General features: G+C 59.6%; 1 protein-coding gene across 1 annotated transcript; it reads left to right on the top strand.

The window, feature by feature from the left end:
• The first annotated feature begins 2,735 nt into the window (after nucleotides 1-2,735).
• Nucleotides 2,736-5,445, top strand: NKX2-2 (NK2 homeobox 2). Its single transcript, XM_081148308.1, has 2 exons — nucleotides 2,736-3,048; nucleotides 3,995-5,445. Exons 1-2 carry the CDS (start codon nucleotides 2,790-2,792, stop codon nucleotides 4,555-4,557), a joined length of 822 nt encoding a protein of 273 aa, XP_081004434.1. The 5' UTR covers nucleotides 2,736-2,789; the 3' UTR covers nucleotides 4,558-5,445.
• The last annotated feature ends 11,675 nt before the right edge of the window (nucleotides 5,446-17,120 follow it).

Here is a 17,120-nt window from a genome sequence, read left to right as displayed (position 1 = left end):
TCCTGCAGCGCCTGGACTGGGGAACTTTTTCTGGCCAGTTATGTATTCAGCAGCTGAGTAACAATGGCTGGGGCAGGCCCACCCGACCCCCCCCCCTTTCCAAACTCCCTCCTACCCCCCCCCCCAGGCTCCTGAGGAACCAACTTCCCTGCTCCGACTGGACGGGGGAGGGGGAGACGGGCGGGAGGCGGCTGAGAAAGGCGGACTGGAGAGAGAAAAGCAAAACAAGAAAAGTAGTGGGTGCGAGGGACTCGGGTGAAAGCGGCTCTAATTCTTGCAGGAAAAGGGAGGAAGGAAGGCGAGAGGGGAGAATGGAAGAGCAGGGCGAGATCGGGACGGGGAGCGTGGACATGAAGGGGCTTCCTTAATGTTGTGGACGGATTCGGACATGAATGAAGAGATAGTCCATTGAAAAGGGGTGAATGCCATGACAACTCGGAACAACCTTAGATTTATTCCAAACAGTTAGGGCGCATTGAAAGAGAGCGTCAATCATGTATTATTTCACCACTGAAATAAATGCAAAAACCGAGCCGGGACAAAGGCTTCCAACGGGAGCGGGACATTTGTCTACATTTCGTTCATTGTCCGCAGCTTAGCAATCGGTTTGTATTTGTGTTTGCCCGGGTCCGACCACCCAGGACGCGGCCGACGAGGCGCTCGCGCTAACCTGGGCCATTGTCACCCACGTCACATACTGGAGGCCAGGCAGCGAGGGCTACAGAAAGCGTCCGAGCGGCTCGGGGACCGGCGCCCTCGCCCGGCGCTGGCCACCCCGGGGGGCGACACGGGCGCTGCGGCGACAGCAGCTGCAAGCGACAGGGACGCGGGGCCTGCGCGCTCGGGAGGGCCCGCGCCACGGCGCCCGGGCGGGAGGCGAGGCCGGGATGCGGGCGCGCGGCCCGTCTCGCCCCTCCCGCCCCCAGGCACAGCGCCCCGCAGCAGCTCAATTAGGGGGCGGGCGGGCAAAAGGTAGCAAGGCCCCCTCCCCTACACACACACACACACACCCCTCAACAACCTGCAGGGAGGGGCAGGAAGCGCGGCGCCAAGGAGAGGTTCTGTGCCAGGAAAGTTCTGTGTCCAGGCCGCCGAGAGGTTGGGAACGTGACCCGCACCTAAGGCAAGCTGGGGGCCCGCACCGCGTCCTCCGAATGCGCCCCTGGGGCGTCCAAAGGGGAACGAAATGAAAACGCGCTCGGAGCAGGAAAACGCAGCGCCATCCGCCCGCCCTGCGACCCCCACCCACCCCGCGGCTTTCGGGGTCCTCCCTTGGGCGGAGACCGAGCCCCCACCCCCACTCCCTTCGCGTCTCCACGGCCGCAGGAGGCTGCAGAGGGAGGGGCTGGAGAGAGTGACCTGTTAGGGGGCAGGAAGGTTGGGGGGGGTCTGCCTAACCGTGCTCCACCCGAAGCGCGAGGCCAGCGGAACCCCTGAGCCTCGGGCCCGGGTACCAACCCCTCCTAAGTTCCCCACCCCCACCCTCCCCTCCCGGGGCCGCCCCAAAAGCCGCCAGTGAACTGCGCGGAGACGGAGGGGCAGGCGGAGCGAAGGAAATAAAAAGTCTTTAGCGAATAAAGGGGCGCAGGGGGGCGGGGGCGTTGTCCCCGGCGTGGCTTCGGCCGCGCGGCCGGCCCTCTTCGGGGTCTCGGGCTCTCTCGCCGCGAACCAGAATCAATTAGTTGCCTTGTCATTTCCAGTGCTCATCCCTAAGCCTCAACCAAAATATTGACCTAGGCGGCTTACAGAAGTTGGGCTCTTGCCATTTGAACCGGATCTTGTTCGGGAGCCACCAGCGATGCGCAGGGGAGGTTTCCGCGGCTCGGCGGACGCCCCCCCCTTTCCCAAAGGTGCCGCCCGTCGCCCCTTTCCCGGCTGGGGGGGGGGGCGGGCGCCCGGGGCGGGGAGGTGGGGACCCGCGGGTTTCCACGGGGGGACTTCTTCCCTGCTCTCGGTTCGTTTGGTACTCTCGCCCCCTCCCCCCGCCCCCGCTTTTTTAAAGATGCAATTTGTTCAAACGGCGCTTTCAAGTGTGTGGGCTCGCGAGCGACAGCGGTGGTCCTTTGTATGTAAATACCGAGTTTTTAGAAAAAGGCTCTCCCCGTCTTTGCAATTAATTGACACGTTACACCTCTCATCTCGCTCTAGAGGGCCGCTGGCTGGGAGCGCGGAGCTCCCCAAAACCCACAATTTCAAATCTGCAAATACAGTCTTCATCCACTTGACTTCCGAGACCCGCCCACACGTGTCCAACCTTTGGGTTTTAATGTCTCCCCCCCTTTTTTTTCCGCCCTCCCCTCCCTCCCTCCCTCCCCCCTCCCCCTCCCCTCCCCTCCCCTCCCCCTCTCCCCAGGTTTGAGAGAGGAGCCCAGCCTTATATGGACTGATCGCTCGGGCAATGGCCCATTTCCCCCGCGCCACCAGCCGCCACCGCGCGCCCCGCGGCCGCCGGAGCCCGAGCTGACGCCGCCTGGGCTCCGCGCCCGACGCGCACACCGGGCCGGCGCCGCGCCGCGCGGCTCCCCGCGTCCATTTCCGCGGCCTCTCGGCGAAGACGCAGGCGCCGCGCTGCGCTCTCCTCCTCCCCCCCTCCCCATCGGTTGTTTTTTTTTTTTCTTCTTCCTTCCCTTCCTCTTTTTCAAAATAATTATATCAATAATTAAAGCCCACCCCCTCTCCCCTCCCCCACCCCTCCCCCCCACGGCCCCCTCCCCGCCCCGACGGGGGAGCGCCAAGAACTGACCAAGTGCCGCTACAACTTTGAGACCTAAATCCCGAGGTCCCGAGCCATGTCGCTGACCAACACAAAGACGGGGTTTTCGGTCAAGGACATCTTGGACCTGCCGGACACCAACGATGAGGACGGCTCCGTGGCCGAAGGGCCGGAGGAGGAGAGCGAGGGGCCAGAGCCCGCCAAGAGGGCCGGCCCGCTGGGGCAGGGCGCCCTGGACACGGTGCAGAGCCTGCCCCTGAAGAGTCCCTTCTACGACAGCAGCGACAACCCCTACACGCGCTGGCTGGCCAGCACCGAGGGCCTGCAGTACTCCCGTAAGTAGCGAAACTTGGCCGCCGCGGTCGTGGCCGCCTCCGTCCGGTGGCCGCAGCGCTGGACGCGGGGGGGGGGGGGGGGAGGCGCCGTGGAAGCCCCGACCCCTCACCCTGTGCGCCTGCAAGATGCTTAACACTTGCTGGGGACGCCTGAACCGCTTCTCTCGTCAAGCGCTCCTAGTCCCCTAGATGGACTTGGTCTCAGATATATATATATATTTTTTTTTAAAGAGAAAAATTAAGAGGAACAGGGCAGGGGAGTAACTCCCCAGGCGGGGTGCAGAAGCCAGCCCGGGCTGGGGCTCCCCGGTGGCTCCCCAGCCCCGTAAGGACAGGCCCCGAGCCCTGGAGCCGGCCAGCGAGCCCCGGGCGCCCGCAGAGGGCGGGGGAGGCGCCTGGTGGTCCGCGTATAAATAGCTCGCCCTGTCCCTGGAACCATCATAGAGGACGCTTTGTGCGGACCGGAAGGTGTCCAAAAAGGTCCGAAAACAAAACAAAAACGAAAAGCCCCCAAAAACCTGCCTTAAATGGCCTGGCCGATCAATGCCCGGATTGTGGGGGTTTTCTTTTAAAAATCTGCCCACGTCGCTCCGGAAAGAAAACTGCTTAAGGGGGCAGAAGCCCTTAACCCGCGATGATCTTCCCCGCGCGCCACTGCCCCCCAGATATGAACCCACACTGTGCGAACCCCTAGAAACACAAGACCCGAGTCCCCAATCCTGCCGCTTCTGCTCGTTTCGCCGGGCGGACGCCAACGGCTTGGCCCGGCGCGTAGCAGGGCCGGGGGCCGGAGGGGGTGGCGCAAGGCGAAGGCGGCGGGGCGCGCGGCGGGGCGCGGGGCCGGAGGGCGCGCGGAGGGCCGTTGGCGCACGGAGGGTCGGGGCGCGCGGGACCTGGCTGCCCGGTGCGCGGCCTCCGGGCGCCTCACGCGCTTCTCTCCCCGCAGTGCACGGGCTGGCGGCCAGCGCTGCGCCCCAGGACGCGAGCTCCAAGTCTCCGGAACCTTCCGCCGACGAGTCGCCGGACAATGACAAGGAGACCCCGGGCGGCGGGGGGGACGCGGGCAAGAAGCGGAAGCGGCGGGTCCTGTTCTCCAAAGCGCAGACCTACGAGCTGGAGCGGCGCTTCCGGCAGCAGCGGTACCTGTCGGCGCCCGAGCGCGAGCACCTGGCCAGCCTCATCCGCCTGACGCCCACGCAGGTCAAGATCTGGTTCCAGAACCACCGCTACAAGATGAAGCGCGCCCGGGCGGAGAAAGGTATGGAGGTGACGCCCCTGCCCTCGCCGCGCCGCGTGGCCGTGCCCGTTTTGGTCAGGGACGGCAAACCGTGCCACGCGCTCAAAGCCCAGGACCTGGCAGCCGCCACCTTCCAGGCGGGCATCCCCTTTTCGGCTTACAGCGCGCAGTCTCTGCAGCACATGCAGTACAACGCCCAGTACAGCTCGGCCGGCACCCCCCAGTACCCGACAGCACACCCCCTGGTGCAGGCCCAGCAGTGGACTTGGTGAGCGCCGCCCCTCCGGGACTCGTGGCCCCGGGCCCAGGCTCCACCCCCGCGGCGGCCGCCGAGGCGAGAACTGGGTCCTGGCGGCGGCGGTGATGGTGATGGTGATGGATCGTGGAGTCGAGCTGACTCGGGGCCGCGCTGGGGAGGCGCCGGGAAGCTGCCCGCGGCTCTTTGGAGACGCAGCTTCCCCCGCCCGGCGCCGCCCCGGCCCCTCTCCCTGTGACCCTCGGAGAGGGCTGAGCTCCACGAGCCGTGTTTACAGGACGGGTGCGCGGCTTCGCTCTTTGCCCCCCCCCGCGGGACCGAACCGAACCGACTCCGCGCTCACGTCCCAACTCGAGGAGAAAAAGACCAGCGCCCCTGCCCTCCCCCTGCTTCTGTGAATTTTGTTGAATCTGTTTGCGTGAGTAGCGATATTGTCAACAGTCTTCTAAAGCAAGTGGAGAACACTTTAAAATAGAGAGGGTTTGGGGTCTCCCTTTTTTTTTTTTATAAGAAAATACTACATATTTATGGCCATGTAAACGTTCTGACAACTGGCGGCAGATTTCGCTTTTCGTTGTAAATATCGGTGGTGATTGTTGCCAACATGACCTTGGAGACGGGCCTGTGCTCCCCAGAGGCCCAGCTCCTTCCTTTGTGGTTTGTTTTGGTTTGCTTCTGTTCGGTTACCTCTGTTTTCTTTTCTTGCCCTTTTTATTTTGTCCAGTGCGAACATTTCTTAAATATGAAACAGGAAAAATGTATGGGCGCGAAGCCCCCGCCCCGTCGCCCGCGTCCTGAGCCCCGGAACGTGGAGCTCAGTGGTTCCGGGAGGTTCCCCAAGAGCGCCGGGCGCTGAAAGCTTTCGATTTTTTTAAATAAGAATTTTAATAAAAATCCTGTGTTTAAAAAAAAAAAAAACAAAAACCAAGCCCGGCCCTCCCGTTTGTCACTTTGTCGCCCTGCGCCCGGCCGGGGCTTTGGGCAGGGACCCCGGCCCAGCCGCGCTCCTCCCCGTCACCCAGGCTTCTCCTCTGGGCGGGGACCCGGGGCGGCCGGCAGCGCCTGGGGTGCGGGAGAGGCTCGCTCCCGGCCCCGCCTCACCGCGCCGACCTCGCCGGGGCGGGCGGGGCGCGCCCCGCACCTCGGGCCCCGCGCTGGGGAGCGGGCGCTGCGCCTCGGGCCCGCGAGCTCTGGACCTTCGCCCGGGGTCGCCCGCGGGCTCCGCAGCCTCCCCGCCGGCCTGGCGCGCCGAGCCCCGGGCCGCGGCCTCCCGGCTTTGGCAGAAAAAGTGACTTTGGAAAATGCAAAGGCGAGGGAGCGAGCCCCCCTCGCTCGCCCAAATCTACGAGTGGCTCCTTCAGCCTGAGAAGCTGTTGAAGCCACTACACTCGATGACTTTCACTTTGTTGCATTTGATTTACCTCGCGCTAAGGAGGGAAGGGGGGGCGCAGAGGCTGAGGCGCGCCGGCTTCCCTCTATTCCCCACCCCCTCCTCAAAATCCCCGACCCCCCGGCGCGGGCTCGGGGGCGGGGAGAGAGGGGAGCCCTAGGCTGGGGCTGCAGGGGGGCGCCGGGGAGGGAGTGGGGCGCTGCGCCTCCTCTAGGCTCTTTGGCGAGGGAGAGCCGGGGAGCGGGGGTCGGTGGCAGCCCCTGCTCACAGGGGTTCCGCCCCACCCTTCCTGCGTTTCAAGCCCCCTGCCCTGGGACTGGGTCCCCACCCTCCTCGCCTAGCCTTTGGCTGCGCACAGTCCCCCAGGCCAGCTCTTTGGCCTGAAGTTGGGGGGATTGCTTGCTAAAAAGTAGGGATTTGAAGGGGGGGGTGCGTCGGCCTCCAAGGCTGGGCTGAGAGGAGCGTAAAGTGAGCATAAGCCCCGAGTTCGCCCAGGGGAGGGCGCATCGGTCCTTCTCTGGCGGACAACTGGTTGCATCCCCCGCTGGTGGCTGGGGGATCTCCCTGGCCGAGGCCGGCGCACACTTGCGCACGCAGGGGAGCGTCCAGGGGGTCGTGCGGCCGTGGGAGGAGGGCGCGTCTCTCTTCTATCTGACGGATTTCCAAAAATACCAGGGGTTCCGTAGCTCGGAGCCGAGCGGGTGCTCCGAGACCCCTCCGCACTGAGAGCCCGCCCCCCTGGGAAACTGTAGGTCTCCTTTCCCCGACTCCACTTTCGTGGGTGGATGGGGGGGGGGGGGCTGGGCGCGGAGGCTGAGCCAAGGGAGCGGTCCCAGCTGACTTTCTCGCTCCCTCTAGTTGATGATCAGATTTAATTCAATATCTAAAGCAAACATGATTATCCGTGTGACCAAATCTGCGCGTCAATAGCTCTCAGCGCTACACGCCCAGGGACGTGATTAAACGCCTTTCCCGCGTTACGCGCCAGCCTTGGATAACTGAGGGCGCGGACGTCTTTCTAATATGCTCCTAAATGTCCTTTCCCATCTGCAGGTTCATCCGGGTCCACCCAGGTTTTTCTAAACGCTGAAAAGTCTCCCTTTGTTCCCCACACTAGCTTGGAGACTGTTTTTGCTGTTCGTAAAGGCCAGGAGAATCTCCCCTGGTCGTTTTTTGTGCAATAGTCCAGTGGCCGACTGGCCCTGGGACCAACCACTCGACATCCCACTGGCAGCTTCCCTGTAAACCCCAAATCCAGCCGGAAGGGAGCTGAGAGTTCAGAGCCGCGTGGAGTGGGGCTGTCAGGAGGCCTGGGGCACAGCCCCGAGACTGCATTCTTTGGCCCTAGGGCTTCAGAGCCAAGATGGATCATAGGAGCTTCCAGGCTTCCGAGGAGGCAGGAAGCTGCCTGGAAAGTCCAGATTCCCGTAGGTTTCTCCTGCGTGCGCATTTGGGGCAGTGGCCGTGCGCCTAGGCCTGCAGTTTGGGTGTGCCCCGAGCGGCAGGGAGCCAGGGAGGTGGGCCCGGCACCCGCCCCTCTCTGTCCTCGGGTCCGCATGGAGTCAATAAAAGCGCCCGTGGAGCCCTGTGTGGCCCTAACCCCAGCGCCCTGGGAGCGCCCCCGGCGGCGGGTCGCTTTGGCAGTCTATCTTCGCCCAATCTACAGCGGGCTGCACAAAACCGCACAATGGGAGCGCTGGGAGCTGGGGATGTTAGAGGCGTGCATATTAAAAAGGGACAGAGAATGGATCTCAGGGGACAGAGCGAGGGGAAGCAGGAGAGGGCCCCCCCTCCCCCCACCCACCCCGCACCATTCAGCGCGCTTATCGCGGGCAGTGAATCCCGGAGTCAGGCAGAAGTCTCCTTGGGGTTTTGTTGGGCCTGTCACTGGGTCCCTTTGTCATCCGCGGGCTCCATGCTGGATTCCATATGGCCAGCTGGGCCGAGGGAGCGCGAGGAGGGACCCGCACAAAACCCAAATTGTGTCCGGCTTTCAAACCCTTTATTGTTGTCTGTGAAAGGAAGACGCATTAAAAATTCGTGCTATATCTATTGGGGAGGAGACTAGAGGAGGGAAAAAAGCCACCCCTGTCTTTGATGGCTTCAGAGGGCGCTTGCCCTGCCCAGGCCCCGTGACACGCTGAGAGCTGGATCTCTCCCTCTCTCTCCCCCCCCCATTCTCTCTCTGAAGAGATCTCTCTCCCTCTCCCCCCTTCCCCCAACCTGGGTCTTTCTACCAAACATCTCTGTTAACTCCAGGGCTCGGGCCTTGTGTTTGGACTCATTGCGCTCACTTTCTGTGCCCTGGTTCCTCAGAACAAGCAGCTAGGCTCCCCCTTTCCGGGTGCCCTGCGTCGAAGCCTTTGGACTGTGCCAGGCTCAGAAGGAGACAGGGTGCCCAGGGCCTTGGGGATGCTCGGCCTTTTTGGGCTTCTCCGTCCAGGGTAGATGAAAATCCAGTCCCCTGGTTCCTGCACCGCACTGTCCCGAGCCCTGGGCCAGGGAGCCGCCCTTCCACGCGCTGCAGGAAAGGCTCGGGGAGGCCGAGGGGCCCCTCAGTCCTGGGCCCAGCTGGTTCCAAGCCACGTCCACCCCGCAGCAACACTGGGTTACCAACAGCGTGTCATTCGAATTATGCACAGACATCCCACCGGCATCGCGGTGTGACCGGAAACCCAATTTAAAAACTTCTTTTACCCTCCCCACCTTACTCCCTCACCCCGCGTCAGAGGACAGAGGGGCTTCCTCTTTAATCCTTAATGTCTCCAGCATCGTTTTGTTCGCAAAACTCAGCAACAGGGAGGCAGAGCGAAGCTTCCAGGGGATTTGCGGGGTTTTGCCTCACCTAAGCGCGAGTTTGCGCGGGGCAGTGGGAGACCTTCTGGGCCATGCACCTCCCCAGTAACTGGCTCAAAAACCCCCACAAGCAACCTAAGCAAAAAAATATGTGCTAAACAAAACCAGCTCATGCTGAGTGCTGTGGAAATAAAAATAGAACCCACAGGTGTCCCCCCTTTAGCAAAGTCACTCAGGCCTAAGGAGCACAGCAGAGATGGTGGAAATTACAGCTAATCCAAAATGTGGGTGCTCCCCCTCTTCCTAGTCAGTACTACTGGCAGATTTAGTAGATCAGATAACTTGGTAAGAGTAAGAACCCCCTTCACACACACACACCCCGCCCCCACCCCGGCCAGGAAAACTACTTATTTTTCTTACCTATTGACCGTTGGGCTTAGCTGAGACCTGGTGTGGATTTCTCCAGCCTTTTCAAAAGCCTGGTCATTGAAAACCTAATCCAATATTTACCGAGCATAAGGACAGATCTCAGATGTATTTATTAAGGCCCGTGGCTAAGTGATTGTTTGGACTGAAGACATAGGCCAGGGGAGGGGCATCCAGCAGACCCAGGTCCTGGGGGTTGGGGGGTCCCCCGCCCAGAACTAGGAAACCAGGCGTGGACTTGTGAGATGCTGAGGTGGCCCTCCCATGCTTAAGTGGCATGTGGATTAGATATTGTGTTGGCCGGTATTTCAGGAAATATGTACTTGTGGCTTCCTGAGAGGCCAGGCGCAATGACACTCTAAACCGTGTCGATATATCATCTTTTATCCAGGATCTTCAAATAAACCCCTGATCCCCCCAGCGCATTATAGCCGCCGCTATCTCGCCAAGGAAGCGATCTGAGTTTTATTGCTTTCACCAGCGCCCCAAGTCTCTGTCTCTGTCTCTCTCTCCCCGCGCGCGTGCACAGGCGCACACTCACCCTCCCCTCCCACCCTGTCTGGTTTTTAAAGGTTTTAATTTTCTTTTTCCTCCCAGGGCGTCCTTGTTAATAAAAAGACGAATAGGCCACGGCGCCGCCACTCGAGCAAGTGGGAAAATGCAGGCCCGCGCGGGGACCCCGCGTCCCGCAGACGCACCGCCTCTGGCGAGGGCAAGGGAAACGTCCTGGCGCGCGCGCCGCCGCCAGGGGGCGCCCGAGCTCCGCGCTCCGGCGGCATCTCCGCGCCGGGAGCCGCCCGCTGCCCGCAGGCCCGCTGGTGCCCGGCTTGGGAAATGCGCGTCGACAGGAGCTATCTGCACTCGGGAACCCTTTTTACTCGCTTCAAAATCCCCCCCATCCTTCTTTCTCCACGAACGCGCCCCCTCCCTCTCCACGCCAGCTTCTGTCATGTTTGGGAACAGTGAACTTGGTCCTGTGGTCCAGACGCGCCCTGGCCACGAGGAGGGCTCCACAGGGACGCCAGGGGCGGTCTCCGCGAGCCCGAGCGATCCTCAGGACCACAGGGACCCCGGTGGGTGAAGGCGGGGTGCGCGGTTCTCCAGGGCGCGGTGAGCCGGGAGTGAGAGCGTGATGCCCAAGGATTCTGATTTGGGTTGGGGGGAGGGGGGAGAGGGAGGGAGCGCTAGGAAGAAGAGACCCTCACCTCTCGCCCACCGCGGCGTCGGGGCTGCAGCCACCCCTGCGCATCCCCAGCCCCAGCCAGGCGCACGGGCCACCAGCTCCGCGGAGTCGCGCCTTTCCGGGGCCAAGGGCGAGCGGTGCAGTGGCGCCATCTGGCCACCAGGGGGAGACGCCACACCGACACCCGGCCATTGGGTCTGGGGGTGACCGAGGCGAGAAAACGCCCCTCACCCCTGCTGAGATGACCTCACTTATATTGAGACCTCGCCTGGAGCGCAAGGGCATCCGAGACTGGAAAGGGCACCGGGCTGTAGATGCCTCCTGCGCCCCTTCCCGTCCTGTTGCCTTTCTCAGAGGATGGGTCTGGGCAGTGGACCAGGAACCGAAAGGGTTAAATTCTTGTGTTCGTAACCCTCCCCCCAATAGGGCCCGAAATTCCAGCTTTTTCAGCAAATGCACGAGGTGGCACTTGCTCCCATCAAAGGCATTCGTGGCCCCAAATGTTGATCCCCGCACTTCCTTAGGGCCGCCCAGCCCGCACCTGCGGACGCTTGGCAGATTAGGGAGCCTGCAGTGCCCGAATGGGCCGCCTGGTGGCGCGATTGGATTAAAAAAGACTCCCCTTCGGGCACTGGCCAGCGCGCAGGGTTGGAGAGACGTCTGGGTGAGGTCCCTTCACGCCAGGGCTGGGGGGGGCCGGGGGGGCAGGTGTTGTCCACTTATTTTGGAGAAGGAAGGACAGGTCGCTAAATCTTAATTCCAGGACAATTAAAACTCCCTGCCCTTGCCCAGCTGGCTTAGCTCTGGGCGTTGACCCATGAACCAGGAGGTCAGGGTTCGATCCCGGTCAGGGCACAGGCCGGTTACGGGCTCCATCCCCAGCAGGGCGTGTGCAGGAGGAAGCTGATCGATGTTTCTCTCTCATCCATGGTTCCACTTCTCTATCCCTCCCCCTTCCTCTCTATAAAAATCAATAAAAACATATTTTTTTAAATAACAACACTCCCTGCCATTGAACTTGGCGCCTGGAGAGCGATGGAAGAGGCCAGTTATCCAGCCCTGCCCAGCCCCTTTCTCCCCGCACCCCTTAGTCGGGCTGCTAATGCCAACACTCGTGGGGCTGTCACCATCCTAACCAAGACCTAGAACATTGGCACCACCCCAGAGCGTGCCTCCTGCCACAATACTTAGAGGTATCGAGTGACAACCTTCATGAGAAAATCCCGTCCCTTTTCTGGCTGCTTGTTTTCTGCCTGTGGTAGTTTCGCCTTTGTTTATAAGATGGCACAGAGAAAGCCACAGTTCCCGCCTCAGCCCCGTACCCGAGGCAGTCGCCACCACCACCCCTCACTGAGTGCCCACCATGCCCGGACCCCCCCTGCCTGGCTGCCACACCCTCAGCCCTTGGGCGGGTGAGGAAGCTGAGTGTCGGGCACCTGCCTGTAGGAACAAGGCAGCATTCTCACAAAAAACAGGTCCAGGGGTGGATGTGCCATTCGCCAGGGTGTCCTGCCCCATTTCAGGAGAAGACAGATTCCCTGTTCTTCCCAAGGCAGCTGGGTGGCGGGCTTCCCCTTCCCTGTGGAGCAGGACCCGCCAGTCCCCGTTAGCGGCGAGGCTCAGGTCCCAGCCAGGCTGGTCTGGTCTTCTTTCAAGAAGCCTGCACACAAACACACATGCGCACACACACATGCACACACATGCATACGGTACTATGTGAGGGGGAACCGGCCCGGGGGCCCACCTCAGGGGCACACTCGGTCTGTTCTCACTCCTGAGCCTGTGGCCTGCCATCTCTTTGGTTTTGGTGACAAACGCAAGTCCCCTCTCTCCCCAGAAAGATGAAGGAAACAAGGGAAACAGATTTTAATTGCAAGTTGATCCTATGTCTTTAAATAATTACCTGCCGTTACCCGATGTGGAGGAAACAGAAAGTTAAAATGTTCTTTTGAGCATAGTGCTGAGCTCCCTAATCTGAGACATTTACAGTTTTCGTAGGTATCTAATTTCAGACCTCTCCTGTTGCCTTAACTCTGCTAGCAACAGCATGAAAGGGTGGCCTCAGCAGACTGATGCAAAACGGGAAGTTGGATTTATGGGGTCAAGCCAGAGGAATTCAATTTTTGTGTCTTTGATAAGGAATCAGACACCTGCTAGTCTGACCAGTGCCAAGCCCTTCACCAGTCACCATGGTCAACTCCTCCAAGCACGAAAGGGGTGGCTCTGGAGGAGTGTTCACCGCAGACAGCACCGGGATGCCCACACCCGGGGTGCCCGTTCCACAGGTGCCTGGCGCTGCCTAGAGGGGGAGCAGGAGGGTGTGAGCCCCCCCCACCCCATCCCCCGGATAGTTTGCTGGGAGGTTCGTGGTCTTCAACCAGTTTCAGATGAGGCTGGTGGGTCAGGACTGTGGCTTCCTCGGGGCAGGTGGAACTGGGAGACGTGTTCTGTGCCACCCTCCAGAGGTCTCCAGGGCCCGCAGTGGCAACCTGCTCATTAACACGCCCTGTAGTGACCGCCCTCCCTCCCTCGTCTCACCTCCCGCTTCCTTGCAGTTCCTCCCCGGGACCCTCTCCATTAACTACTGGTACACGAAACCTGTCTCAGGGTCTGTTTGGGGGGAGCCGAACGGAGGGACAGGAACTTGAGGTCTCACTTCTTTCTTCACCCTGGCCCTGACGTTGGTCTCTCAGAGGTCACCCAGGAGCTCAGGTCCCATCCCAGAGTCCCCTCTCCCCATGTATTCCTCGGGGATGTCCACCGTTCATACATCTTTCTGTGTGTGTGTGTTTTTTTAAATATATCTTTATTGATTTTGGAGAGAGGAAGGCAGAGGGAGAGAGAGACAGAAACATCAACGATGAGAGAGTCATTGATTGGCTGCCTCCTGCACAAAAGCACCCGGTAGGCAGTTGGCGTCCCTGGAGTCCAGCCTCCATGGTGACTTTTGTCTTGGGAACCCAGGCCCCTGGGACACACCGCATGGCCACAGGGTGTGGCACCACGTGCAGAAAGAGCCACTCTCTCAACTCAGGAGAGGCTGTGGGGCTGGCATGTCACAAAACGAATTGTGTTTCCCCCGCCCCAGATTCACAGGCCTTAGCCCCCACTCCCAGTGCCTTAGGGTGCGACTGCATTTGGAGACACGGTCTTTGAAGAGGCGATTTTTAAAACAAGGACCTATGGATGGGCCCTAACCCAGTGTGACTGGTGTCCTTACAAGAAGAGCAGGTGAGCACATCCACACACAGAGGGAGACCATGCGAGGACAGGGCAAGGTGACAGCCACCTAAAAGCCGCGGAGGAGCCTCGGAGGACACCCGCCCTGCTGCGCCTGTGCTCTCGGCCGGAGCCTGTCTCCCTGCTGGCTGAAGGGACCCCGAAGTGCACGCCTGCCCTTCCTAACTCAAGGCATCACTAGGAGGCCGTGGCTGCGGCAAGTCCTCTGAAGGCTGTGGAGCTGAACTCCCTGCGGGGCTCCCTCACACACCCTTCCCGGCCCAGGACTTGGGGAGGGGAGGCAGGCGGGGCTCACACACTCAGGGTGCGTGAGGACTGGGGGTGTTGGAGAGAACAGCAGAAAGCTGGGGGGACAGGCCCAGGCCAGGCCCTGGAGGGAAGGGTGCCCCGTCCATGGACATTTCTGCGGTGAGGGCCACGTCCCGTGTCTGCGCTCTCCAACGTGGTAGCCTCCAGCCACGTGTGGCCGCCAAGCCCTGGGACCGTGGCCAGTGTGAGTGCAGAACTGATTTTTAAATTCTATTTCATTTTTGTGAATTTAAATTTAAATAACCACACGTGGCCAGTGGCTCCCGTATTGAACAGGGAACACCTAGACCGTACCCAGCATTTGTGTGGAATTGTGAAAGGAAAATTATGGGTTAGCCCTTCCTACCACCCCACAAAATGTGAATTAACACCGTCGCAGTTACCCACCGTTCACAACTCTTCAGCTGCTCTTACGAAGCCTCCACTTTGCTCTGGAATGAAGAGCCCTGTGGCCCGGGCAGGGAGCGGGGTGGGAGTGGGCTGTATGTTTACCCCTAAACACACTTGCCTGCCCGCAATCAACATGCCTCAGGCTGGATAAAATCCCATAAAAAGGAAAAGGTTTGTTGTTTTTTTAGTTGAGAGCTTTGGTTGACTCCTGACTATATATCTGGCTGAACTGGGGTCCAGTGGGTTGGGAAAATGCCTCACTGCTCAGGCACCTCACATGGTTCTTTTTTTTGTTTTTCAACCCTCACCCGAGGATAATTTTTCCATTGCTTTCCTGAGACAGTGGGAGGGAGAGAGAGAGAAACATCGATGTGAGAGAGACATCGATTAGCTGCCACCCGGCACATGCCCCAGCCAGGGCTGGGGATCGAGCCTGCAACCGAGGTACGTGCCCTTGGCCAGAATCGAACCCGAGACCCTTCAGTCCTCCGGCTGACGCTCTAACCACTGAGCCAGACCAGCCAGAGCTCACATGGGCTCTTAATCTCCTGTGTACCAAAGACCCTCGGTCAGGCCGGAAAACCCTATAGAATCTTTCTCAGAAGAATGAATTTTGGTTATAAAAGAAATCAAACTGAAATATTAACTCTACCCCTCAGGGATGAGAAACGGCAGAGTAAAAGCTCTTAGCCTCAGCAGAGGGACAGTCCCCTCCGCCACCCCTGTCCTCTCTCCCACCAGCTGCCCCTTTTGCCAACTCAGGGGACTCGGGACAAGACGACCAGCCAGGACGTGTCCTCCTCCCTGGGGGCAGGAGGAAGGCCTCCCGGGTCAGGGGAGAGCGTCCGAGGCCGCCGCTAACCAGTGAGTCACAGTGAGCCAGCAGAGGGGCAGGATCTCCCAGGCAGAATTTGGTTTCACTGGGCACGTGGGCTGCAGCGTTTGCCCCGTTCACCCTTCCCAACTCCTCTCTCGCCCCTTTCTGCGGGCGTGGTAACATTTCGTGAAATTAGGCAGGATACCAGCAACGGGAGAAAGGAAGGAGGGGGCCTGAAACACCACGCTTGACGCAGACACTGGTTGAAGTTTGCACCCTGAGCCCTGCAGTTGGACCAGGCGATCAGGGGCCCTGCGGCCGAGCGGCCCCGCCCCACGGCCCCAAGTGAAAGGTGCTCGCGGAGACCCGGGCAGCGCCGTCAGGCTGCAACCGTGGCTGCAACCGTGGCGGCAACCGTGGCTGCAACCGTGGCTGCAACCGTGGCGGCAGCTCGGCTAATCAATCAAATGGAACCGGATAAAAGCTCACCCTGCCGCCGCAATCCAGAGCGTTCAAAAGCAAAGGGCGCAAAAGGCACAAGGCAACTCCTTCCACCCGAGGCCTTGCTTTTCATGACTACGTTGAAGCCGGTGCCCTGACTGAGCTCAGCCGCGTGGTGGAAAAGTCGAGAAGGCAACGCTAACGCACACTCTGGTCACGATCCCGGAATAATAAGCTGGTGCTGCTGCGTGAGACAGGAATTTTCCCCATCTTAGATTTTTACATTTTTGTTCCCCCAGCATTTATCATGTGCACATTTATGCTACAATATAAACAGCGGCTTCTGATAAAGCTGGTCTTAGAAGCAACGCTGTTTTTTAAACATCTGAACACCACATAAATGTGAAAGGTTTTTCAGGTTTTACAAGGCAGGCAAGCTACTCAAATATTTTAATGAATGTTTGGTAATGTTTGCAACGAAGCTGTTCGTGGTTGTCTCAGACACTAAAAACGTACTTTTACACTAAATATCAACATTTTAGGGGTCTCTGCCGGGAAGTTCAGAAAAATCTGTTTCTAAAATGTACGGGAGGTCAGTTCCTCATGGTAAAAGTAACAGAAGTCAGGCGTTTAGTAAGCTTTGAAATGTCTGCCCTGAGTAAACGGTTTAAATCCGTGTGAATAACTGTCCGGGCCCAACGTGGACTTTCTGAGGCGCGGGACCAGGGTTTCTGGTTCACTCTGCACCTACCGCCTGAGCGTGTCTCCGCCCGCGCAAGGCCTCCAGCAGAAATGGCTAAAGGGTTGGCTTCTCAGATACCCAGCCGAGGAGAAAACTTCACGGCAGTCGCTGGAGACATAAAATGCTCAAACCGTTCCAGTTGATTTTTTAAAATATTTTTACTGATGTTTGAAGGGAGAGGGAGAGAGAAACGTTGATGGGCGGCCTCCTGCACGCCCCCTACTGGGGATGGAGCCCACAGCCTGGGCATGTGCCTGACCAGGAATCGAACCCGAGACCTTTCAGTACATGGGACAGTGCCCAACCAGCTCAGCCACACCGGCCAGGGCCCAACTGACGTTTCGGTGAATAAAAATTATTACTTTCAATAGGACTTCAGAAAATTAAGGACAATGCTAACTAAACCTACCCACTGAATTGGATTATTGGTTCTTAATGATTTCGATCTCACTAAAGACCATTCTCTAATTGAACACACCGTTCAAAAATTATCACTAACATGACTTGGATAAAATTTAAGGAAACTTGCCCTTTCCTTTTTTTAATGGGCACAATCCTACCCCCTGCACCCCACCCCCAAGACCAGGAAGCGGTCTCCAGCTTTACAAAGCAAAACAGCGCCCCTCCGCCCTCCCCACCGGCGCCTCCCTGGCCGCCACCCCTCAGGCCTGATGTAACAGTTCACTTCCCTGCCCCCCCGCTCAGTGTCGAACCCAGGCCTTTACCACCCATCCCAGTCTGTCCTTGACGACAAGGCGGCCCACCCGACACCCTGCTCCTAGAACCAAAATTATGTGCAAAGCACCTAGGCCAGCACCTCTCTGCCAGGAATACCTAACACGGGG

This window comes from Miniopterus schreibersii (genome assembly GCF_964146895.1).
Source record: "Miniopterus schreibersii genome assembly, chromosome: 10".
Taxonomy (NCBI): Eukaryota; Metazoa; Chordata; class Mammalia; order Chiroptera; family Miniopteridae; genus Miniopterus; species Miniopterus schreibersii.
Note: the sequence above shows the minus strand (reverse complement) of the source record. Positions and strands in the feature narration are given on the sequence as shown.

Excerpts from the sequence above, each read along its gene's own strand:
- NKX2-2 (XM_081148308.1), top strand. The coding sequence starts at position 2,790 with ATGTCGCTGACCAACACAAAGACGGGGTTTTCGGTCAAGGACATCTTG. Across the intron at positions 3,049-3,994 it reads CGAGGGCCTGCAGTACTCCC|TGCACGGGCTGGCGGCCAGC; the intron begins GTAAGTAGCGAA and ends CTCTCCCCGCAG.